Consider the following 26,916-nt stretch of genomic DNA (forward strand, 5'->3'; position numbering starts at 1 on the left):
AGAGACTTTTTATTTTTATAGTAATATATATTGACAATATATTATAAAATTATTATTAAATATTATTATTATTATATATATTAAACAGGAATCCAATAATACCAAATTATATTTAAAACATACTCAAAGTCCTGTTTATAAAATCTGTAACATAAACTGTAAAAGGTGTCCTACATCACTAAGTCTTTTTTTGTAGCACAGGTATAAGTAATAACATAAACGATAGCTCTGTTCCAATTGTGTCCCAAATGTATCCCGGTAAGATACACAATACCAAGGTTGTGCAGCCAATAATGTTATTAATTTCACCTGTACTTTTCCTGTTATGAGCCGTCAAATGTCTGCTGATAAAACAAGTGAACAGGAGGCAGAATTGCACAAGAAACAGAAACAAACATGGCTAGAACAACCTTGGGTCTGGCACAGCTTTTTCATATGGAGCAGTCTTGGCTTTAACATGTGTGCACTCGGTACGACATAGCAGTACTAATACTAGGGATGCACCGAATCCAGATTTTTGGGGTTCGGCCGAATACCGAATCCCAAACCGAATACCGAATCCTACTCCCGTCCTCAGTCCATTAACACAGTAAACACATTAATGAAGTAAACAAATGGTTAACACAAGTTTGTAGCTGTGACTGTCCTTCCTTTGCCGTACCTGAAGTTGCTGCATTTTGGCTGCTGTCTGGTAGATTCCTTCATGCACCACTCGTATTCTTATGCATATGCAAATGTTTTAACAGTGGCAATGTTTTGTAACGTTTAGGGTCCTCGCCACCACGAGACAAATCGGCATTGCAAATTGAACATGTAGCTGGACTTGAATGGCCTTCTTTTGAATGAAAGTACTGCCAAACAACACTTTTTGTGCTCCCGAGTTCCATTTTCACTTTCTCACAGCCTACTGCATTTAACGGTCCACTTACGTCAACGGCCGAGTCATTACGTTGACCAGAGTTAGCGCGTGTAGTGCAAGCGTAGGGTTTGGTTCGGTGGAAAAAAATTCTACGGTTCGGCAGAAACCGAACCCTGTCAAAAAGCCCAATATTCGGCCGAACCCGAATCCTGGATTTGGTGCATCCCTATCTGAATTGTTAAAAATCTGAAAACCCCTTTTGATTCAGAGCCTTAATATAGATGCTGTCATGCAATATTAATCATATGAATATGTACTAAAACCATACATATTCACTGTTCATTTCACTTTGAGAAATAAGATCAGAAAACTTGTATCAATTTATCAGTTAACACTTAATTTAACCCCGTATTTATCATTTATAGTCAGTACATAAACAATTTGCTTTTAACTCACTATAATGTAGTTTTAAGCAGCTGTAAAGTATTTATAAATGTATTTCTCAACAACTAGTTCATATTATGAAAACTCCAGCATATAAACATTTGATGAATGTTTAATAACAGAATAAATAATGACATGTCAGGAGTTGTAAACACATATATGAACAGTTTGACAGAAACTAAATCTTAACTCACCGTCCACTTAGTAGATTTTCTGGAGCTTTCAACCACAACAACCATCGCACAGTCCTCTTCATGAAAGAGTTTGCTCTGTTGTCACAGTTAAAAGTTCTGGAAAAACCAAGTAAGTGAACCTTAAAAATGTAAGTCTTATCAATTGGTTATTGATACATTAATTCAACTACTTATGAATATGTTTTATTTAGCATTCCTTTCCTGTTAATACACCAGTTTTGGATGCTTCATGGGAAGGGTTATAGTTGTTGACCAATACATTAATAGCCAATTAAAATAGATTTTGGCTTAAAGAGTATTATAAACCATTTATGGGTTATATACTGCTATGTTGTAATGACTGCAGAAAGGTAAATGCTCACCATTCTGTACATGCACAATATACAATAATTAGCTCTGTATCTCAGTTTCAAAATAAAATGAGAGCACATAGAATAATAAACGATGATTTCTCCTGTGGCTGCTGTTTGAATAGCAGCTGTAGCCTACTATCCCTGGTTTTCATGATTGTTTTTAGGCCAATTTTTTTTATATATATTCTTCTGCTGAGCAGATTGGTTTCAGGCAACACATCTACACTTGAAACCCAAATTTAAATTCAGCAGAGACTTGGCAGCATTGCTTCTAATTTGAGAACCAGTTTTAATCCATGTGAAAAAAAATTATTGTCCTGGCACAAACTCTGAAAAACAGTGACAGCAGGTACAAACCAGTACATGGCTTCAAGGGCCGTGTCTAAAACGCTCCCCAGATGGTCCACTAGACCTCCTGTTTCATCTCAGCAGGTCATGCTCTGGTGTAATTAGTGTGGGTGCATGACATCCAGCAAATCGGCCATTTAATAATATGCTGCCCTAATGATAATAATGTCATAGTTAAAAGTGTAAACAGTAAAGCAGATGAGCTGTGGAAACGTATTTATTAGGTACAAGATAAGTAAACTCTTTCCAAAATAAGAGTGCACAATGCTTAATATATAAATCTAGCAATGTATGTTTAATTATCTAATATGCTATAAATATTACAACTAATTCACTCTTAATCGTTTCTTTTTACTTAATTAATAAATAAGTTCAAACTTAATTAGGTTGAACAAAATTAATGCCGTGGCACACTTGAGCCTTCAAGTGTGGAAACCTCAAAGCCTGAGTTTTATCACTTGATTAAAAACAAAAAGCTTTATTATGTGACGCAAATACAAATTTATACAGTTTGGTAAATACTACAGAGTTTAGTGACTAGAACGTCTCATAGAATAAATGGAAGTCATAATGAGACCTCAAAGCTTTCTTGTTATCCACCTGTGTGACGCTGTCAGATTATCATTGCCCTCTCAAACAAACTGCTGTTTCAAACCAAACTTGTGTGACCCGGTCAATGCATTGTTGACATTTTGATTTGAATCCATGCAGCATATTGCAGTGCAGTTCTCTACATCGAGGTTGAAGTCAATAAATAATGAAACAATGTTGATTTTCATTTCCACCCATTTGGGCCATTGATTCCATGATTGGACCCCAAGGCTAACAGACACTGAAAGGTTGGACGGGTTTCAAGCTCAACGGTAGCTGTGGTGTTGTTATGGAAGAACAAAATGCATGATTCATTATCTGTGGGACTCTGAGGGTTAATGTCTGATGATGACTAGGGGCTTTTAACAGCTGCTGCATCTCAATCATCTCCAGAATCGAACCACAGTCCATTATAATTACAGACACATTCCTTTTATATAAATGCAATGTAGTGAAGAAATAATTTACACCAGAGCAGCGTTGGAGATGACAACAGATTTGCTAGCAATTGGTATGCAGGTGTGTGCCAACAAAACATTACTATGGAAACATTCAGGATAATCTCCAATAAATATGTCAGAAATTGTTATATTGATTTAATTAGGGGCATGCATGCACTGGCTACATTATGATTTGTTTCATAATTAGATTGTTGCTGACAGATTTTCCTGTGCAAACCTGTTTCCTATATACTACTAAATGGCTTTGTCTAATAAGTTTTCAGGGAGATGTTATCACAGCATTTTGTGACTTTGTAGAAAATTTTCACTTGACGCTAGGCTATTTGCTGGGCTAACATTGCATACCTGCAGCTGATGGGGATGTCATTAGTTTAGCAAGTATTTGCTTTTAAACCAATATTGTTATGATTGTAGGAGCAAATTTAAACTTTTACCTGATGATGGCGCTAGATGAAAAGTGAAGGGATCAACAAAGTTATTACAGTTCATCCTGAGGGGGGCATGAATATGCTGTACCAAATTCCAGTAGCTGTTGAGACATTTCTCTAAAAACCACAAATATCAACCTTGTGGTTGCACCAGAGGAAAAGTCAGGGTAGGGACTTTTTGGGATCACCAAAGTATATAGGGTCCATCATCTGAAGACCATAAATGTTGGTACAAACTTTCATGGCAATCCATCCAATAGTTGTTGAGATATTTCAGTCTGGACCAAAGTGGTGGATCAATATAGTGACATTACCGTCCCCGGAGCAACGCCCCTAGCATGGCTAAAAATGAAAATATGGATTAGTGTTAAACAGCAAATCCTGAGATCCACACTTGCACTCAGATTTGTCAAAATTAGAGATCGATGAGTCATTATGAAATACAAGCCTCGCCCTCACAGTTTAATACAGACAATACAGTAGTGCCCCACGCTGCTCATGCTTTTTATTTTGCAGTAGTTATTGCCTGGCTGGCAGTGAGTTTGTTTTAACCTCTCTTACTGATCGATCCGCCCCGGGTGCTCAATCACACAGCTGTGAATCCCAAACCAGCTCTTATGTAAGGATGAGCGAAGCAGATCTGGGTGGGGTGATCATCTGAATCATCAATTGCAACTGGCCGTTTGTATTGATGGTAATGTCACTGCTCAATACTTTCCAAATAGACACTGCTGACTTCATTCAGAGAGTGCTGGTGATCTGGCAGTGTGAGCTTCAGCCTATCACAGTGCATGTTTTTTTTTAGGATGTATGAGTTCCCCAAAGCTTTCAGCGCACTCACAGAAACAATCATAACAAATTTAAACAACAGACATTCCCAAGAAGGATCATTTTCTCAGTTTGTTTTTTTTTTTTTTTTTTAATGAAAAGAGCCAGTTCCAGTGTGTTTACTAGAAATTAACATGGAGAACAACTTCACAATCCAGCCATCAGGTTTTTGTACTGCACAATTTAGAATGTTATTATGATAACATTATCATATTCAGCTATAACCAACAAAAGAGAAGACAAGACGGCAAATGAATCACTTGATGGGAAAATCAGTCAATCTCACCAACACAAGAACCAGATTAATTGGAGTGAGTGCTAATCAAGCATGTAAAAAATGGAAGAGAAAGTACATGTGCCTGAGTTTGTCCACTGAGCACCTCCTCAAACCTCTTTATGCAGTTAGTGCAACTGGTGTGTTGCACAACTGTTCTGCCTGGCTGGGAGTTTGACGTCATGCCAACACAGTATAGTCACATCTAAACCAATGTTCAATTTCCACACACATCACATTTCTTGTCATCTATATCCATGTAACTCCACGGGGTGGATGTTGCTGCTGCCTAAATCTTCTAAACTTCGTTCTTTTCTGGGAAGTCGTTGATGCATGGGAGGCCTGTTTATATTTGAGATAATATTCTTGACACTTGTTACAGATTCTCTGAAGCGTATTTACTCGACGTTTTGCATAATATTTTCTTTTACAAGATTATTTATAGATGCATTTTTTGGGGGGCTTATATGTCTGAGATTGACTCTAGATTCCTAAAGTTTATATGGCCCAAAGCCCAGGTACGCTAACAATATATTTTGTTTTATGAAGAGGTAAATTAAACAAGGTCCAAATATATTCTAAATGCAGTGTTTCATATGTTAACTTTAGATAGTTTACCTCAAAAGCAAACATATAAATACAAAAGTACCCTAATTCATCAGTGGATGTGGTTTATAACTTTGTCTGTATTACTGACATTGTAATAGACATCATTGTTGTTCAGTATTAATATTGTCAACCATTTCTATTTAAAAACATACTTGACATCACATCATGAGATCAACTACATATACAGTATATAGATGCTACTGAATTTAAACTGATTATTCTTTAGCCATTCACACCAAAGAATTGTCAAAAAAAACAAAGCAATCTGTCCAGCATTTTTATCGTATTGAGTTAAAATCAACTAAAATCTTGCAACTGAAACATATGCAGGCTGTTAAAATGTGCAGATTTGTATCACAACAGTGTTAATATGCACAGTAAAATTTAATAATTTAATTAATCTTTTTTTATGTGTATGCCTTAAACAAGAAAGAAGTGTGCACACCCATGCTAGCAGGCTTAAGCACAGCGGTGCTTCGAGCTAAATGCTAATTTCAGCATCCTAACATATATAGTCATAGAGCAGGTATATGTTTAACATCTTAGTTTAGTGTGTTAGCATGCTAACATTTGCAAATTAGCACTAAAGTACAGCTGAGGCTCGTAGAAATGACATTAGCTTAGCATTAGCAGGTATTTGGTCACAAACTAAAATATTGGATAAACAGACATTTTGACGTGTAGATTGTGCTACATAAAAGGTCAGGGGATTCGAGTTTTTACAAATCGTCCTCTGGGGACCATGAACGTCTTTAACACATTTCATGGCAATCCGTCCAATAGTTGCTGATATATTTCATTCAGGACCAAAGTGGTGGACAAACCTACCAACATTTCCATCCATAGAGCCATGTCGCTTCTGTATTTAATCCTGTGTTTATGTCCTTTTCATGGATGTGTTTGATTTCACTCAAATTGTGAATTAAAATTTAAACCAAATCTCAAAATATACGCTGCACATGTACACATATGTGCACAGTATAACAAGTATATTATACATCACAACATGTGATACAAATATGCATCTTGTCAAAATTTCAGTTACAGGATTAATGTTTTAACTCGACAGCTTTTAAATCATTTAATCCTTGTATTTTTTTCTTCTCATAAATGCTGATAAAGGACAGAGATTAGTGTCAAATATTCCTATGGATGGAGATTTTCTCATAATGTAACAGAAGTCAATGATAAAACTATGACCCAACCTAGACGACACATTTTTCACAAGATTAACACAGTTGCAGAAAAAGCAACATCACAGTTTTATTGACCACAGTGAGCGATGAGTTGGGCTTGTAAAAATGCTTTACTGCTACATTTTACTTTCTCTATACTTTTTGTCATGCGTGTAAAAGGTGCTCTAAGCAATGTCACGCGTTTTTTAGGCTACAAAATTTTTTGTCACATACAGCAAACATCTCCTCACTATCCGCTACTTGCCTGTCCCCTGAACACACTGTAAAAAAAAAACGCGGTCTCTGTAGACTGGCTCCACAAACGCCAACAAAAACAAACTGGCCAACCTGCACCACCAAACATAACAAACAGTCTTCCAGCGTTCCAGCCAATAACCAACAAGAAGTATTTTGCGGTGGGGGTTAGTGCCTGGACGCACGGAAGGGAGGGGGAGTTGACGGGATGAGGAGGAGGGAGGGGCGAGCTAGCCTCCGTTTTGTTTGAAAATACTTCGAACGTCAACAAGAAGTGCCGTCACCCAACATCGCTTAGAGCACCTTTAAGGAAGACCAACAGGAAAAGGCTACAGATCCTTCTGTTGTGCACACAGTCACTCTGAGATGAACACACTGCACCGAGGCAGCACAAGAATAAAGCCTGGATTGAATTGGAACAATGTAAGCAGGGCCTCCGTAGTCAAGCCCACTTTGTAACGGTCACCTTTAGCGATATTCACCACTTTTCGTCAGCTAAACGTGACGTACAAAATAAAAGTCTTTGTGATATAGCAGCATTGTATTAGTCACAGTGCACCTGAAAGAATCATGAAGAGTATAGTCCGTACATGAAGGTAAAAACAATGTCTTAAGGACCAGTTACTACAATATGAAAATATTACATTTGCTTAAGAGAAACAATCCATCATGAAAAGGGAGAGCATCACAGGTTAGATAACATGAGTTTTTGGGTCTCTGGAGGAGGAGGGGCAGTAGGGTGAAATAGCACAGCATTACTATGATAGTCATACCTGAAGAGTTCTTACCCCCGTTAGGAAGGAAGGAGGTGATCTGCTTTTTTCTTGAATCATCTCATAATCATCATCAGTCCCATGAGTGATTATCCTTCAATTCAATATTTGGTACAGAAAAAAAGACCAATATAGTACAAACAGGAATAATTAAGTCCCCACAAATAAGCAATGCACAGATATACAATGTTCTCAAAACCTTATCATACATACTGTAACAACTTTCCTCTTTTCAAGTGCGAAACACAAACGGAAGATTTTTTTTACACACACTGACACTCACAGAGACACTGGCCCTTCAGTTTATATGAATTAAAGAGAAAATGTTCATTTTCTTTCCATGTATCTCTCAAGTACAAACGTCTGAGGTCAGCACTGACTCAAAGTCCATACAACCTGGAATGAAAGAAATTGCTTCGACAGCCATTTTGCATATAAAGTCTGTATAAAAATCAAGGAGCAATAGCAACAGGCCCTCTTCAAATGTTAATAATACTACACACCTACTGGGAGCTGAGCTGGAGAGACTGGAGGAGTGACAAAATGTTTGGTTGAAATCTCTCCAGCTGAAATAAAGGCAAAAGGTAAAAACAGGAATGCGGTATGTTGACCTGCGTTTACTGAGGTCTGATAACAGTGACACTGTAATACTGCAACGCAAAGCACGGCTCAAGATCCTTATTGTCATTGCAGAGTCCAAACAGCCTTTCTTACAAAACAAAGATTCATGAAAAAAATAAGCTGTAAATACACAGTTACAGTAAATGTGTATACCTTACATGATGAAGAAGTTTGTCTGTAGAACAATATATAGCCTATATCAAAGTCTTTTAGACAGAAAATAATTCCAACAAGCAAAATTCAGGATCATTTTACAAAGTCATATTTATAATGACAACACGGGACGACCAGATTACACTAAAGGCTAAACTGAAGGCATTTTTGGTCTTAAAAACATGGAGGAGGGCATTTTGTTAAAAGCTGGAAAAGGTGCCACTGGAATTTAGATGAAATATTACAAGAATAAAAACAAATACTAACAAAGCTTGTGAACTCTTACCTCAGGTTTAAAAGTTTATATGCAGTTACGTTTAATCGGATTTTGATTTGTTTGGATTTTTATGGATACAGAAACTGTACCTTCCCACTTGTCAAGTGAGCTTTAATCAGTAGTGTGCGTATCTCTGGACTATCAGAGTGCCTGGGTGTCCCTGTCCTCGGTCTCAGATAAAAAAATAAATTAAAATAATAGGAGCAAAAGTCCTCTCTTCCTACACCTGAATCTTTCTTTACAAGTATGTCATATTTTACACTGTTTAACAATTGAAATTATAATTTATTTTGCAAATGCTTAAGTCACAAATTATTGTATATATTAACAGCATGTTATCAAAAAAATATGTATGGCATCAGTTTAGAAAATGTGCAAAATATTTGTCATCCTTACCTACCAGTTTAGAAAAACATCACTTCTCCACTAATCACTGATTCTTCCCATACAGTAAATTAACTGATATAATATGGGGTTTTAACATGAAGCTATGATGCTTCGGAAAGCTGGATAGACTGCAGTTTGTATCGTATTGTTTCACGCCTTTTACAGCCCCACATTTAAGTCTCGATCTGCACTGACTTTGCACACGTTAATTGATGTTGTTTTAAGTGTTTTATATTAAGAAGATACTTCTCTTTTATAGTATTTTCCCATGTTTATTGATGTATATTGATTTATTGATGTTTTAACCTAAAACCAGAAGACTGACTGTGCAGATTGTCTGTACAGTACCTATAACGGTAATTGAATGTGTATTGAATAGGACTCAGGCCTCGACCTTAACAATACAGTGGAAGAGTTCACAGTGAATCATCCTTCTCTAACCAAACCAACGCCTTCATAATAAAAGTCATGCATAGTCATGAGGGACACAGTAAAGTTCAGTAAAGACAATAAGGTAAAGGAACAGTTAGGGAGTAACAGACATCAACCAATCAGCTACCAGACATCATCATCATCATCTCTAAAAACAGTGATGTTATTTTTACTCCTTCTTGAATATATTAAAATAACTAAATATAAAGTAGATTTTGCTTTAAGAGTGTTCATGACTTAGGTAAGATAGTGTACGCTGCGAAATGCGAAACCATTTTTCAATTTTGTTCTTGGTTGTCAGTCCCTTTCTGGTACTGTGGGAAATAACACTGCCGCAGGATGTTAAATCAAAAATCAGAAATCAAGGGTTACAAAATATTTTTTTCACCACAACACATTTGGCTCTATGTTCCCGACCAGACAGGTTAATGTTGCCTCTTTACTTTTACTGCGTTGTCTCCAATAAATGTCCCTGCCATGTGCTTTTCATATTTAGAGAAATATCTGTTTCATGCTAAACACCAAACAAGATTTTTTTTCCGCCATAATAAAAAAATTCAAATAATGCATTTCTCTTATGAATTCACCACAAAATAAATAGTGCACAGTTGGAGAAGGTCTGTTGTTTTAAAGCACATCATTACAGCAGGACAACACTTGCCAACCCACACTTTCGGTCAGATATACTGTAAATCATAAATGTGCATAAAGAAATCTCTGAAAGCACTGTTGAGATGTGGTTTCAGCTCTGCAGTAAATGTGTTACAATGAGCTTATTTCAGTGTATTAACCTGCATAACGAAGTGTAGTTTTTATTTACACACATTAACACTGTGTTATATTGTCACTCCAACCCTGTGAGTGCACAGCATTATTTCAGTTTAGCAATACTTTTTATTTGCTAATATACAGGCCGCTTCACAGAAATAAATCCATTCTTACACATTTCCATGAGGTGTTTGTCCCTTTTGCGATAGGTTTTCCAGGTTAATGCTACTCACGTCCCTGCTCGGTCCGTGTTACTCTATTGCACATTTTACAAATAGGAAAAACCCATATATACATGATAATATTAACCATATACAGTGACTGAGGTCTGTGTAAAGAAATACTTCTCAACCTTGTAACCTAGTTCAGTTAGTGATAAGAAACAAAAGCATGGACAGTAAAGTGCATTGTAATAGCCTGTGTGTTGCTACATGTGGTGGAAACATCAGAGTGGTGTTGTAGAGGAAGTAGGGCCAGTAAACCTTTTCAATGTTTGTGAACCCGTTCTGCATGCATTAATGATTAATGGCAACAAAGTAATTGTATTTCTGTGTGAATGTAAACACTGGGAACAAAAAGGGAAGAGGCATCAAAAAAAAGAAATGAGATATCTGAGAGCGATGTTACGTCTATACAAAATATTGGCACATTATCTTATAAACAGTATGCTGGATGATAATCATGTTGTCTAAGAGTTACTACTTAAACAAATGAAGCATCCGGTCTTTTGTCTCATGTTTCACAGTATTAGAAGTGCACTAATTGCCAAACACACCACCATCCATTTTCCAATTGTAATATCTCTCATCATGTCTCTCTTCTACAATGTGCTGCACTCTTTCTGTGTCGCTCATGAATGCCACTATAATCTCTTCTTTATTTGCAGTAACCCTACACGCTCCTGACCCCTGACCTTCCTCACACCTGCGTCTCCACGCCGCTCAGTTTAGGCATCAGGATACGAGGGGTCACCCCGGAGTTGAGGTCCCTCTCAAACTCCAAAAGCTGGCCCATGAAGTTTAGATTCGGGGACACTACTGGACGACGGCTCCGCACATATTTGTAGGCATCCGTCATTGTCATGAGGGTGTGCTTCATAAGGTACGCGATGACAATGGTTGCAGAACGGGACACGCCTGCCTGGCAGTGTACCAACACTCCCTGTCCACTTTGATATGCCTCCTCTGTGGATGAGAACAACAAAACAGATGAGATGAATTAAAAGTGAGTAAAAACTGGCTTAAAGCTCCCATATTATGCTCGTTTTCAGGATCGTACATGTATTTTAGGTTGCTACTAAAACATGTTTACATACTTTAATGTTCAAAAAACACTTTCTTTTTCTCCTACTGTCTGTCTGAATATACCTGTATTCACCCTCTGTCTGAAATGCTCCGTGTTAGTGTCCCGCTTTAAGCCCTCCTCCCTCTCTGCTCTGATTGGTCAGTGTTTCCAGGTATGGATAATAAAAGCTGATCATGTTGCAGTTCAATGCATTCTTTTTCTTTTCTTGACTTGAAATCATCATTGAAAAAAAACAACAACTCACAAGTACAACAATATATCAGAGGTGGGACTCTCACCAATGAACTCAAAAACCTCCTCAAAGTATTGTCGAAGGTTTTGCTTGCTGTTATCAGTGGCTGGCAGCCTTTTGTAGCGCAGTCCAGAGTTGACGTGGTAGAGGGGCAGGTGTGTGGTCACGTTAACCACGTAGCCGATGTTGAGGCGCAGCAGCAGGTCCAGGTCCTGGGCGTCTCTCTCGTTCCCCAGAAACAGGAAGGGCAGGATGGGACTGATCACGGCGTTCTCCGCATCGGGAGTCATCGCGGTCTCATCGGACAGAGAAGCTGGCAAAGAAGACGAGAGCGGCAGAGAAAGGTGCACTGGAAGAAGACGAGACGGAGAACAACTTTGTTTAACATTGTCTGCAGTCTGTGCAAACCAATTAGCAGTATTTACTGGCTATAAAAGAGGTCTGGCCGTTAGCACTTCGATTTGAGTTGACATCTGCAGTATATAAGACATTCAACCCAATATGGCCCAATTTTATGTCAGTGATTGCAGTGGAAAATGAGTTACTTCACAGATATTATGTATATGTTACCACTTGAGTGAATTGTAAGATATTCTTACTTCTGCTGTTCTCCTCATCTTGCTCTCTGTTAAGGGAGTTGAGTGCCAGGTGAAGGGACTGAGCCGACGGCAGGGAATGTCCTCCCTCCCTGTCTCTCTGCCAAGGTTTGGGTTTGATGAGTGTGCTAGGGGCGGACGGTGGAGGCGAAAAGGACACAGGTGACGGTGGAGAGGCAGAGCTGGGAGAGGGCGAGCGTGGATATGCTGCATCTCCGTCTTGCTCAATTCCTACATCTTCGGCTTTATTCAAGAGCCTCTTCAGCGAGCTCCGGCCATCGTCGTACCCGGATCCTGACCTGCGGCCCATAAAATCAAGGGCAGCCATTTTTCCCTGCTGAAGCCGGCGTCGGCCAGCACGGTCCGTTAGCTGAGACTGTGCATATTCCTGGAGGTTTTGACAGTCCAGGAGGGCAAGGCCTGTTCCGTTACTGCCATTTTGGGCCGGGGTTGCACAGGTCTTCCCGACTCCTATTCCCATCCCGGCACAGTGATTCTTTTGGGCTTTCGAATGGGTCATCTTCTTGGCCAGTTCTTCAGGCCAGATAGTACGCACGCTGTAGTCATCATCATCGGCTTGGAACATACCCATCGAATGAGCTGCTCCGATGCCTCTTCCAGGGGGTTTGTCTCTGCGAGGGTTAAATGTCACCACTATGGGGTCGCTGCTGCAGTAGCTGCAGGTGGAGCTGCCTGTCTGAGCGGATTTGGGGATGCAGCCTGTGACGCAGCTCTGTATCGCCCGGAGAGGGGCCGAGGATGACAGCGGGGTACAGGGCAGGCATCCCCCCACCAGTTTTTTACGAAGGATAGCAGGACTCTCAAAGTTTCCGGCCTCGCCAGAGCAGGAGGCACAGCGGAGAGGTTTGAACAGGGTTGCTCGGCAGTCAGACACAGTGCTGTTAGAAGATGAGGTGTTGGAGGTGGAGGCGGTGGAGAGACACCCACCCAGATTTCTTAGGCCCATTTCCTTGCCTCCTCTCTTCACTGCTCCGACATTATGAACACGGGAAAACGAGGCGGAAGAGCTTCCTCCACCTCCTTGGCAGCTAGCAGGGTGCCCCTTACACCCTCTGCATCTTACCAACCTCCAGCAGCCACAACTGAATGGGTGGGTGCAGTCGATGGTGCAGGTATGATCAGGGCTGGGAAACCCTCCAGCATGGGAGGAGCCGGGGGAGAGGGGTAGACCATGAAGAATGTGAGGGTGGAGATCCCTGGTGCGGGACGGATGCGGCTGGCTGAGTTGCTGAAATGAGACCGGGACATGGGTGGGCTGGGAAGGAGGGGATGACGGATAGTGGGAGTTTAGTATGGAGGCATGGGGCACAGGGACGGAGTTTTGGTGGTAGGGCAAACTGTGACTATTTTGGCTTTGATGGACAGTTCCCAGTTTGGAATTCTTATTGCGACCTATAGAGGGAAATTCCTGGTCGCCTCTGTTAAGAAAACTAGTGTTTTCCTTTTCACTCCTGAACTTATGCTGCTGCGCCTGAGCTGGGACAAATTGTAGGCCACCTTTGGGGGAAGATGACAGCTGAATATGGCGACTTCGCTGTGACTTGTGTTCAGCACCACTTGGCCTCCCTGCAGTTCCACTTCTTCTCTCACATTGTCCTTGATCCAACTGTGAAGAGGCGCATTTCCCTCTGCCACCCTTTACACTTCCACTGCGCCCTAACGAGTTGCTGATTCCTCTTCCCCGTCCTCCTTTGTCCACCGTCACCCGGATATCAATAGTATGTGTGTGGGAGGGCAGCCGTGGGCCGAGAGTTACTGTGCCATTGCTATGGCAGTGGCTAGGAATGTGTCTGACACCTGCTGGGATGACAGGCTGGTCGCTCTTGAATTTCTGCACACGAGAGGATCTGCGCTTGCATTCCAGAGTCAGAGATTTACAGGAGGGTGGATAGAAATGGGACTGCGAAGGGTGGAAATGAGGAGGGTGTCCATTGGCAGAGGCTGATATTTGAGAGGAGTGCTGCTGGATGGTTTGTGGGGAAGCCTCACACAGGGCTACGTTTTTAGGGCGCTGAATGACCACTATGCGCTCATCAAGAGGGAGGGGAGGCATCTGGGTTCATGCAAAGCTGTCCAATGAGCAGGGAGAGAGAGAGACAGAAAGAGAGTAGTTATGAAATGAATTTCACAAACACTGGAAATGTGGGGTGCACTTTACTTTCCATCAGTTTAGACACAAACAGCACATGCTGATGCAAAAGTATGAACATTGCCTTGCAGCTATGGAATATTTATGATACAGTGCTGATATATCGTATATAATGATGTAGTACGTTACAATATTTTGAAATTCAATTTAAAAAGAATAAAGGTAAACTATTTGTGAAATGTAAAGTAAACCCCCAAATCAACCACAAGAATGACAACACATGTTGACAACAACAATAGATTGCTATGTTTTGCGTGTTTTTGTAAGTCATGTCTAAGGCGTCTTTTGCAAAACACACACAGAACAAATGCAAAACCAACAACGTTGCATCTCAGTTTTGACCATTTACATGTCACACATTTCCTTTCACATTTTCTGCAAATGAAAGGAGAAACCCCACTGAGGTGCATGTTTGATTTGTAGTGATTATGTTTGCCAAATCCATTTCAACATGCACATCACAGTCTTTTACCTGTTTATACCAGGGCCACTTGCCAATGCTCATCTATATTTGTAGGACTTTGACATTTAAATTTGAACCTCTTTTCCTAGTAATATCATTACTATTAGGGCATACAATCCACAGGTGCAAGAGTGTGTACCTGTTTGCTGTTAGCAGCAAATAATCTCAGCTAATCCTAATGGCAGTGAGGCAGTGACAAAAGCTTTAAAAACATTAAATGAGCTGGAGCAACCTTCATCCCTCTGGTGGGTCCTCATTCTTAACAAGACGCATTCAGCCACATGAAAAGCCAAGCTAAGTCATGGCTGATAAGAAAAATAACTAAATATACTGTAAAACTGCTGTGCATGTTCACTTGCTCAAAAATCTGCTGTCTTTGTACTGAAAAATAATACACTGACTCTCAAAATGAGCTAATGGCTCAGTGGGATTCTTCACTTTAAATGTTTAATGCTGAAGAGCCATGCGAATATACCTGAAATGAAACACTTCCTGCTCCCAGCCATCTGTCCTGCCTCTGGAATAAACTAAATTAACCAAGTCCTTTGGGCCAATTAGAAATTAGCATTTGTCTAGGCCATGGCATAAACAGAAGGTCACCACGTACACAACAAAAGAACTCAGCTGGAGAGAAAGCGTTCTCACCATGACCCAGCAAAAAGAGATCAACTGAATTTAGTTTATAAATATGCACTTTTTAATAAACTACATATAGAATTTATATTTGTATCATTAAATCGCCTTTTTGATCAATGTAGCAGGCTGGTACAGTTACTACAGGACTTTAGACTTTACATTTTTATATTAATTTGGTACATTCATTATAAGGCTGCTCTCAAACAGGATGAAAAATGATTGCCGTTAAAGTAAAAATCCACCCTCTGATGCACACGCTGTTAAATACAATCAATCTGAGATGTTCAGTGCACTCAGGAGTTGTTTTGGTTGAGTAAGGGTTAGGGTTACTTTAATTTAGTTTGTGCCACACCAGCGGCATGGCTGTAGGGGTGGCTATACAGGTCGATTGGGAGGACGTTACATGCATGCTAACAGGTGAAACTAAAATAATAAATATTAAACTGGCTTAACAATGCTAGCATTTCCATTGTGAGCATGTTAGCATGCTGACTTTAGCTTTCAGCTCAAAGCACTGCCTAAATACAGACTTATAGAGCTGCTAGCATGGCTGTAGACTCTTTTAAACAGTTTACATTACAAAACATATTTTGTTATGTACTCCTAGTGATATCCAACATTGGGATGGAGGCAGAAATTTCATGTAAAACACATTTATCTGCATGACTAGATGCCACTAGGGTAAGTGAGAAGATATTTAGATAAAGCCACCCTTTAAATTCCACAGTAGATGAGGTGGAGATTTACCAACCTTGAATAACATTGTTCAGATTTAGCCACCAAAACAACAAACTAGCCTGTCATTGGTAATTTTCACATAGCTGTTTTTCAACTGTGTTTGTTAAGGTGGATTTTAATTTTAACCATAAGCCCTTCAAGTCATATTTATTAATAATCTCTCAGGGAGTGGAATACTTAAAAGTTAGAAGGAACAGATACTGAGGAAAACACTGGCTGACAGAAACAAACGGGTAGAGGGAAAATACAGGGGGACAGATAATAACATGACACTGTAAACCACAGACTACAGGGGAGGAAGGAACATGTCAAAAATAATCTGGGGATGCCTTCAGTCCCAACACAACACAGATACCGACCCATGGAGAAAGCAAACCACGCTCCAGTGTCCCCATGCCTATATCCACGCACAGAGTCTGGTGATGGTATCCTCATCTTTTTTTCCTTTTTCAGCCTTGCCTGTGGTGGAGGGGGTTGGGGGGGTTACAATGACCCAGTTTTATCATGGTGGAAGTCACTATCACTCTGATCACTTTTCTCTCACACACTGTAAACTGCAGGCTGGCTAGTGGCCTTTTCACTCACTCATAGTCAAAGCTTCAGCAGACAGTAAGGACCACACAAAAGTGATTCCCTTTTGAAATTTCACTGCCATATGTTACGTCACAGCAAGAATACAATATAATGCACTACAGACTATAGTGAAGCATTACTCTGGAAACCCTACACCATCTGATGGGCTAATTACTGGGACAATAAACGTTTCTGTGTTGGCAGCATTCCTACATACAGTCAAATGTGCAACATGATTTAAATGGGAAAACAAAAAGACAAGCATTAGAATTATCTGCTCCGTCATCTGGAACCATTTGATGATGTTTCAGTCAAATAATCTGAGCAACCTTCATAATTAATCTCATGTGTAGTGGTACATGCATTAATGATGCTTCAAAAGATATGTATAATGCTTATAAAGTACTTTGCATTTTTCCTCACGTTTCATGAGGTTTTTTCATTAATTGATGCTTAGTTGTTGTGACAGAAATTGTCTGGTGCATGTATCTGCCTGTGCTGTGACTGCACATCTGTAATGTAATGTTTTACATTTATATAACAGCCAGAGGTATTAGTTACTTTTCAGATTAAGATATTACATAGAAAATATGTATGCTACACAAACAAGTTTCTGGTTGGGGCACCTTGTCTCATTTCAGATGTCTGTGAGTTGTTAGCAGTGCCACAAAAGAGACATTTCCCTTCTAATTTTCTCTGTTCAAATGATCCAGTATTTCAGGAAAAAGCAAAGATTGAAGAATGGAAACAGAATTGTGTATCAGAACCTTTAACCCCCGTTCTTTCCTGTCCCATTAAGTATGTCATCATTTGTATAGTAATCCTTTGGAGAGGACCCGACCCCTAGGTTGGGAACCACTGGATTTAACCTAACTTTATATAAAGTAATTAAAACTAGTTCTACCTCGAGAAGCGACAACAGTTAAGGCTACAGTACACATTAGTGTATTAACTATCAAACAATCTTATATATATATATATATATATATATATATATATATATATATATATATATATATATGACTAATTCTACATAAAAATATCCCCTGTGACTATATATATACATTATATATACTGTATTTCTATAGTCACAGGGGATATTTTTATGTAGAATGAGTCATTTTACTTTTGATTCTTAAGTACATTTACAGATAGTACTTTTGTACTTTTAAATTTGAGTTCTTCTTCTACCACTGGTCGTGTCAGTTATGGTGATCTGGTTTTGTAGGACTTTTGGTTAAGGACAATTGAAATGTTGACCGAACAAGACAAATAGTGTTGAGAATTCAAATATCCTGTCATCTCTGTGTTCACTGGACCTGTGGGCAGACTGCTGCAGCTAGCGACAGGATCCACCTAGGAGAATAAAACTGTAAAATGCTGTGCGTACTGTTGATTAGGAGGTTAATTAAAATGGTGTTTAATTACCTGTGTTCATGTGAAATCCCTCCAGTTGGTCGGTCTTTCTAACACATTCATGGAATCTGATAAAAGGCTGTAAGCTACCTGCTTTGCCGACATACATATGCTGAATACTGTTGTCTGCAGTGATTGTCTTTCAAAAATGCATCAATCTGCTTCACTTGGAAGTTGCAGCCAAACAGTACAAAGTGTATAGACTTGATTGTTTTCATTATTGCCCCCTTGATAATAGTTCCAATTACCAGATCCCAGAACGGAGATGGCAGCCAATCTGACAGCTCCAAAAAACACAACCGAGAGAGAAAAAAGTATCTCTGCTCAGTTTGATGGTCAAAATGTATGTCTCATGAGTGCGGGGGCTGTCAGACATTCTGTGATGTAATAACAGATAACTATAATGTTGTAGACTATTGCCAGGCTACAACCTAGCACAATAAGAAATTCCTAAAGCTATGTGTGTTGATACTCTTTGTATAAGAATCACAGCGGAGTACCAAGTGCATGACTGCAGCAATATTATGCATCAGATGACTCACGTTAGTATGTGCGATTGCATAATACATCTACTCGGCATATATGACATCAGTACAGTAAAGTGTGAATACGTTATGAGCTCCTTTCAGAAGAACTGAGGCACAACCAAAGCCACAAGCCACTGAGGATCCTGTATGAAAGTTCTGACAGAGTTATTACTGGATGTATTAAGATTTAAGGAAAAGGCTAACGTATGCTAAGTTTTGCAGTCAACGTAGCTGCTTCAGAAATCGAGCACATGAAAGTGTAAATTCAAACTTGCACGGATAAAAAAATATATATAAAAAACAAGAGGAGTGCCACTCAGTTCCTGTTAAGCGAGAGCTGCAGGAGCCCATGGGGGAGATCACGACACCCTCCCTCGGCTCACTGCTTCCCCACCAGCAGAATAAAGATAACAGCTTCACAGGCATAAGCCAGAGAGAGGAGAGCGGTACACATGCTAGTGTTTTTTTCCAGATGATTTAACTCTTTCCCAAACACCTGAGCAAAACCTGAAATACAAAAAAAGTTATAATTTGCTTGCCTGACTTGCCTGACCCAATGCTTGACTTATAGTAGACTATAAAGAATCTGTGTGCATCTCCAGCTGCAGAGGCGGTGCAGCGAGTGTTTTTTGGGACAGATGATTGTCTGGCTGTTCAAGATTGATGGCGTTCTCCCTGTTCCCTCTCCCCGCTCTGGCTTTATGCAGCTCCTTCATCAAAAGGCACCTGACAGCCAAACACCCATGCAGCAAAGTGGACAGCACCAAAGCAAAAACCAAGCAATAATGTGAGGATGTGCAGCTCAATTACTGGCTTGTAAAATCGCTTTAGTTTGAGAATCTCTTCCTCTGCTGCATGAACAAGATTCTTTTTCCTCACAGTAAAAAAAAGGCTTCTCGAGATAGTGGATGGGCGGAAAATTAGTCATCAGAGTCACTTGTTTCCAGAGGCTGATGAGCAGGCCGTTTCTGTCAGAGGACAATCCACGTCTCCACATTTTTGCTTGTGTTTGGCACAAAATGAAAGGAGGCGGTCCACTTCTCTCTATATGGTCGTCCACACACAACTAAACTGACAGATGGACCAGAGCCAGAGCTATGGGCACTAAGGAGAAAGGCACTAGGATGTTCACAATAATATAGCTAACAGCATTGAGGGTCAAACAGATAGTGTCACAGATCCTACAGGAGATTCTTCATCCACACACAGACTGCTGTGGAGCTGCTGATGTGACTGAAAATCAATGAACAGGTTACTGCGGAGAAGACCACCGTGTCAACGTGTAAAAAAAGTGTGTTGATGGATTTGTGCTGTCAGCAAACTGACAAGGGTCACTGGTCGACTCTGCTAAGCTAAGCTAACAGGAATATAACAGGCACTGGAAGCTGTCTCAGGTGTTGCTGGCCTCTAGCCACTGCAACATTGTCTTCCTTAAGCAGCAGAAACAGTTATGTGATCGTAATAAAACCAATTGCACGTAAAATGTATGCGAAATTGGTAAATCAATAATACAATAAATTCTGCTGATTATTGCGTAACTAGATGGGCCAAATAATGCAATTACACAATGTCAGAACAGTGCAGTTGAAACCACAACTACTTTGGCTTATGAAATAAGGAAACAAGACATAACATGTAAATTAAAGGGGCTGTACTCGAAATACTGAAAGGAATTTAGTCTGGGCTGGGAATGCCTCCACACGGTCCTCTTCAGAGTTTGATTGACATTCAGAGTGTGGGCCACACGGCTCTCACCTCTGACGTGACAAACAAACATGGAGCTGCTGAGCAGTAATGGCGGCAGCTAGCACTGCTAGCCGTGAGCTAGTCTGGCTCAACTGATGTACATTGCTGGGATAAAGCCTGACATCTGGTGCGGAATGTCCCTCCCCATGCGCTGTCTCCGCTATCTATTTTGCAAGGTCACCATTTCTGCACCTGGTGTTTAGCCCAGCCCAGGACAGATGTGAGAAAGAAATACAAACAAGCCAGAGTGTTTTTCCCCCCTATCCCAGAATAGACAAGCGCTGTGGCCAGACCATACTCCAGCAATGACACTAATTGTGGAGATAGGTCTGGCAATGCAAGACTTGCTGTGAGCTAACAACAGCAATAGTGCTCCCACTGCCTAGCTGATTGCCGCCGCTCTTTACTGCGCACTACCCAGGCTGGGCCTCCGTGGGAGATCGGTGCTCATGTGGAGCTCATACCGCTGATCAGCGGATCACAGAGGGAGCGAGAGGGTGGAGGAAACGGGGATCGGGGAACAGTGCTACAGCTACAACGGCTACAGTGCAAACAGAGAATTAACTCCATGCTTAGCTCACACTCACTGGGGCAACCTGGCTTCTGCGGGATCGCTGTGCTCATCAGTGGTAACATTTACTATCCCGACCAGAACGCTGGCGTTATCAGTGGGTAACCTCCGTATGAGCACCAATATCCCGCACAAGCTCCGCCTGGGCAGCGTGCAGTGCATAGCGCCCGCGAGTCGCCAGCGATCAGCCAGCCTACGAGACATAACACGTACAACCCATTCTCATTCCCAGGTCGTCAAATATAGATGGCAATGGCAGGGACTCGCATGCACTAACGTGCACGTGAGGTCAGACCGGCTATCAAAACAAAGAACAGAGAAGCTCAGATTACAACACACACTGAAGGAGTGTGACTTGATTCTCTGCTCAGGATGCCATTACGCCACTATATCTTTACATAGCAAACATTTGTTTACTGCTATATCAATGTTCTAAATGATCAAGTACCTTTAGAAAGCTTCAGAGGTGCTGGTAGCCAGATGTTGTTTTACCTTTGCACAGAGCCAGGCTGGCTTCTTCCCCTTGCTGATTGAAAATAACCTGTGTGAGCTGTCATGAGTCAGTTTTCTACTTAATAATTTAACCTGACCACTTGATTGATGAGGAACTAAAGGAAAAATAAATGGAAGTTGTTCCTTTGTGGTTTCATGTGGTGGTAGTTTTCTTAAATGTGCACTTGTGCACAGACTTACAGATGTAATGCTGAGACTGACATAGGGCAGAATTAGACAAATAAAAAGTAAAAGAGCCTTCAGGTATAAGCAAATGTTTAAATAGAAATACTTTCCTTGCCTGCACAGATGCTGATATCAGATAACAAGCTAATACACAAATCAGCAGAGAAACAGAAAATGAGCACGCTTATCAGGATTTAAACAATCGAGCATGATTTGGCATCAAAATGTAAAAAGCCAATCATCAGAAAACTCTATGATGTATTGCTTATCACTGGAAATCCATTTGCCTGACCACCAAAGCTTCGTGGGTTGCATTCAAATCAGTACCAAATTCATGAGGTTAAAGTCTGCTTCTAAGAATTACAAAGACTCTGCACAGCATTGCAGTGTGCCTTGACACTGGTGTCACAGCAGCATGTAGTCTACTTTTTAACACCCGCCACTGTGGAAATGTTAATTGTTACTGCGGAAGAATGGGTTGTAGATGGAGAAAGGTGGCAGAGAGTGAAGTGCCTTCTGCCCATCACAAATATGATATGAATTATAATGACTACTAAAACACCCTGTACAGATAGCTGCTTGCCAAACTGTGCCAACATCTCATTAGAATGAGATATCCCACCCCAAACTTCTATAACTCGAGCCATTCACTTACAACAGAAAGAATGTAATATGCATGTTGTTTGTCTTTGTTTGAATGTCAAGCGCTTATGACAGAATCAAGTATGATCAGCTATATCTATATACAGATTATATAATTAATCAGTTATATTCATACTGCAGCTCTCAGATGAATGAGGTCACAAAGCTTTGGGGGACAGATCTAAGATCTAAAGCATGTATTTTATGTTTCTGTAATAACTTAAGGAACATCTCAAAACAAATTTGAAATGATTTGAAGATATTGTCACATACATACAATGTGAAATTAATACATTGCCCAACTAAGTGGAGTTAGACAACAGAAAAAAGGACCAAATGAAGAGAATTAAAGAGAATGTGGACTGAAGACATCAGACTCACACTCTATCAGGCTTAAGTCACACATCTAATGATGTAAGATTTACTTGGGCCAAAGGGAAATGACTTGCAACTTGAAGTCCTGCATAATGTAATGACTTGGTTGTGACTCAGATGGCCAAATGAGAGTGTTTAGTCAACAATGCATTGATAACGTTACAATAATGACACACAAGGGTGAGCCTTGTGTTGATGAGTCAGCATTCTTAAATTTGACTTTGCATAATGTCTAAAATGTCTAAAATACTGTTGTATTGCTAAATGTGTTTTTCAATGTAATCTGCTTTGTTTCACTGTCTCATAAGAGCTCACACCACTACAGGCTACTGAGGGGAAGTCAAAATAATTACATCACCTTATCTCCACAGTCAGCGGACAGAAAGTGATGGAAGCAACTGCACAAACTGGCCAATCAGAGGGACAGCGTGATAGGGAACATTGAGCTATCTCCTCCCCCTCCACTATTCAGTCAAACTGATTTAACACTGAGATTGATACCTGACTTTAAGGACATACCGTATCATACAGTGCAGTATCACAGATCGTGATCCCCACATATCCAAGGATAGGCAATTGTTATTTTTATTGCTTTATTTTATAGGAGATACAATGGGATTGGTGGCACTTTGGCTGCTGAGCAATATTTTTTCAGGGTGGCCCAGATTTCCTGCCTATGCCACATTTTAGACATATTGAATAATAAAATATTTGAATCAAATAGAAAACCAATGGTAATCAGTAACAGACAGCACCTCTAACAGCACAATTGTTTTAAATAAGAGCCATGCCTGCACAATTTCATGGCACATTTTTATGTTAAAAAATAAGACCTCTGTTCAATTTAATAATCCAGAAATAGAATACTAAGAATAGAAAGTGACAAAAGCAGCTTAGGGAAAGGTTTTGTGGTTGGTTGGGATTTGAGCTCTCTGTCACCTTAAGATAAGAAGAGTAATGTGCCTTGAATATATTTTAAAATCTTTGAAGAATGACCTCTTTAAAAAGCACACTGTCATGGTTAATGATTGCTATGTAGTCAGCTGACGTTGGAAATCCCAGATCTTAACACCACCAAAAGTAATGCTTGTGCCAAGGTGTTTCTGTCCACAAAATGTTCTCCCAAACTGTAAATTTTGGACATGCTGGATCTTGCAAACAAACAGTCAAAAAGACAGACAGGCAGGAAACACATTGAGATTAATTGGTGGAGACAACAACTGAACAAACGTGGTCTAATATTACACACTGTGCTCTGTTGCAGAATTTAATCCATGTTTGTTTCAGAGTGTATTCTGATCTGAACCAGGGAAGGAGTTACTGCTTTGTAAGAATCCAGGAACTTGTTGGATGGAGCAGGCACAGGGCCAACAAGCCAAGTCCCCCAAACATATTGTCCCCTGCAGGCCTTTTACCCTCAGAAAAATAACACCAAAAACAATCTGACACTATTCTATTTGACAGAAGGTTGCTCAACTTGAACAAAACAGTCAACAGCAACATCTGTTAGTTGCAGTGTGGTATAACAACATTCTGTTTCTATCCTCCCTTCTGGAATTTATGCAAGACCATCTTCATATAATTGAAGAAAACCTCCAAGAAAGTATGTGCATGAAAACAACAACACAGGAAAACCCTGAGGCAGCCGGCCTGCAGCATAATCATTTAGAAGAAGGGATGCTTAACGAAATTATCATTATTAATGGTGGGAAAGTGATTTTAAGGTTAAATGCTAATCGGATCATTTTAATTTCAATAATTTATCTTTCACAGACCTTAACTTCTCTGGCACGGCCCACAAATAATTCATCCACTGTCTACCTGCTCATTCCTATTAGTCACCAAAGACTATCCCAGCATAGGGATCATGGGCATTATCAATGAATCATCTCAAAGTAATGCCCATAACTGTATATTTTATTAATATATTTCACACATAGTTTGTATTTTAAGGTTTATCCTTTCTCCTCCCTGAATTTCTACCTTTGCAATTATGTAGAATGTAATATCTGATGATACACTGTATCTTTCCTGAGAGATTCAAAGTCAATTTAATTATTGTTCCATTGAAACATTAAACTGTCACCGGAAATGGCTACCTATGGTTTTATATGGGGGAAAGCATTGAGTCAACTCTACAGTCTATAGTTTCAGGCCAGAGAAATCTAAATCTGAACTAAAAGCAGCTTCAGACAGTGAGCTGCAGAGTGGGGTGATTAGTCTACACTACACTACCTGTCACCTTACCTTTAAAAAATATAGCTAAATGCAGGCTTGAGTTTTGAATTGGTCTGTATATCCCTACACCGCTTGGTGTTCCTGCAAATGCACTGCAGTGATTCTTCTGTGTATGTATCTTGCTTGTGAAGTTAGTGGCTCTACATGAACAAGCTGCCCGCCTCACACTACCCATAGTCTCACCATGTCTGTTTTCTACTTTTCTAAGAAAATACAATTGGTAAGCTTTAACCAAAAATACACTGTGTGTTTGATCCATATGGAGCCTTTCCAATCGCTCTCATCAGTCAGTTACATATATGTGTGTGTCGGCTCCTTTATCTCTGCACATCCTTTTACTTACATCGTCCTTTGTCTCTGCTGGATATGTGCACAACAGACAATGTTGACATAGACTAGAGGATTGACATGTATGTCAATACATCAGTTGCTGATGCTATTTTAAAGAATGTGCTCACATTCTATCTCTCCAGTTCTGCAACTCACCGGCTCTTTGTAGCATCTCAACGGCACCACCGCAAGCAGAGATAAACCCGCTTTTAATATTTGCATTCTTCCTCTGCATTGTTGTTTATAGGGGCTGTTCTGCAGGCCAGTCATTTCACAGCTATTAGAACCTGTCTATACAGTCGCTAGATGGCGCACTGCCTAATTTCTCTGTATTTTTAATCGCATCTTCGCTGCACATGAACCTTTACCATGATGACAAATAAAGCTGATGTGGGCGACAGCCAGGACCCGGGATAGCAGGCCTGCCTGGACCTTCACTTAAAGCCTACTCACTCCGATCAAGTTTGGATGTGTATAATTTGGGTTCCTTTGTTGTTCTATACTTGGCTCTTTCACATGGCTGCAGTTATTTATCTCCATAAATAATACACGCTTATGGATTACAATCATAACGGAGCTCCTTGGAGCGGCGGTGAATAACACGAGGGTGCATTACATGCTTTTAATATGTGGCAGTAGTAAATTAAAAATCCACGGGCGGCATGAAGCCATTGGTAAAGCTAACGCTGACCAACACGTAGTGCTGTGACAGGCAGCCGCTGCACTGAGCACAGCCTGCTGATGGGGTGTTCACAGGCTGCAGGCCGACCGGACCGACCGCCGCGATAAGTAGCGCTACTACAAAGAAACATCACTTACATCAAGCCTGGCAGTCCCGTAGTGTTTGCATCATTTATGCGCAGAGGTATGAGGAATCCTCATATCTGTAGTGGCCCGAGTAGCACGACCGGCTGCGTTGGTATGGTCCAGATGTGTAACACCTTCTCTGCCTGCTCGTTTGTTCATGTATTTAAAAGAAGAAAAAAAAAAATGTATATATATAAAAAATAAAAAAAGAGTTGGCTGGAATAGAAGACGCACAGCTCTGCCGGACTTGAGATAAACACATATATAACTACATGTCATCAGGAGTGCTTGGCTAACTCAGCTGGCGTCACGTCCGAGCGTGTGTCACTCTGAGCTGCGATGCGTGTGTGTGAGGAGACAGACAGTGTTGGGGAGGTGGGCTCTATTGTCTCTACTGTGGATGACATCATCCCAGACCAATGGCGAAACACACGAGATGAAGGGCTCAGGGGGCGAGCACGCAGCACGTGCGGGCTGCCTGGTGGTGGAGGAAGAGGAAGAAGAAGAGGAGAAATAGGAGGATGTTGAACCCCCATGATTGACACGGATGTCATGCTGCCCAGGAAATTATCTTCTGATTGTGTGAAATTATGAAATAGAATGTAGAGACTAATTTTCGCAGTTAAGTCACTGATGCCAAGAA

General features: G+C 40.4%; 1 protein-coding gene across 2 annotated transcripts; it reads right to left on the reverse strand.

Annotated features, from left to right (window-relative positions):
* Positions 1-8,189: 8,189 nt before the first annotated feature.
* si:dkey-175m17.7 (dual specificity protein phosphatase 10) lies at positions 8,190-26,639 on the reverse strand. Of its 2 annotated transcripts, XM_039777570.1 has the most exons (5): positions 26,286-26,639; positions 16,730-16,829; positions 12,367-14,453; positions 11,814-12,116; positions 8,190-11,414 (listed from the first exon to the last, which is right to left on the reverse strand). In XM_039777570.1, the coding sequence occupies exons 3-5, from the start codon at positions 14,435-14,437 to the stop codon at positions 11,149-11,151; spliced, it is 2,640 nt and encodes an 879-aa protein (XP_039633504.1). In that variant the 5' UTR covers positions 14,438-14,453; positions 16,730-16,829; positions 26,286-26,639; the 3' UTR covers positions 8,190-11,148. The 2 variants fall into 2 exon arrangements, with proteins under 2 accessions (XP_039633504.1, XP_039633503.1); XM_039777569.1 differs by lacking the exon at positions 16,730-16,829.
* Between the last annotated feature and the right edge of the window lie 277 nt (positions 26,640-26,916).

The sequence above is a fragment of the Perca fluviatilis genome, chromosome 16 (genome assembly GCF_010015445.1).
Source record: "Perca fluviatilis chromosome 16, GENO_Pfluv_1.0, whole genome shotgun sequence".
NCBI lineage: Eukaryota > Metazoa > Chordata > Actinopteri > Perciformes > Percidae > Perca > Perca fluviatilis.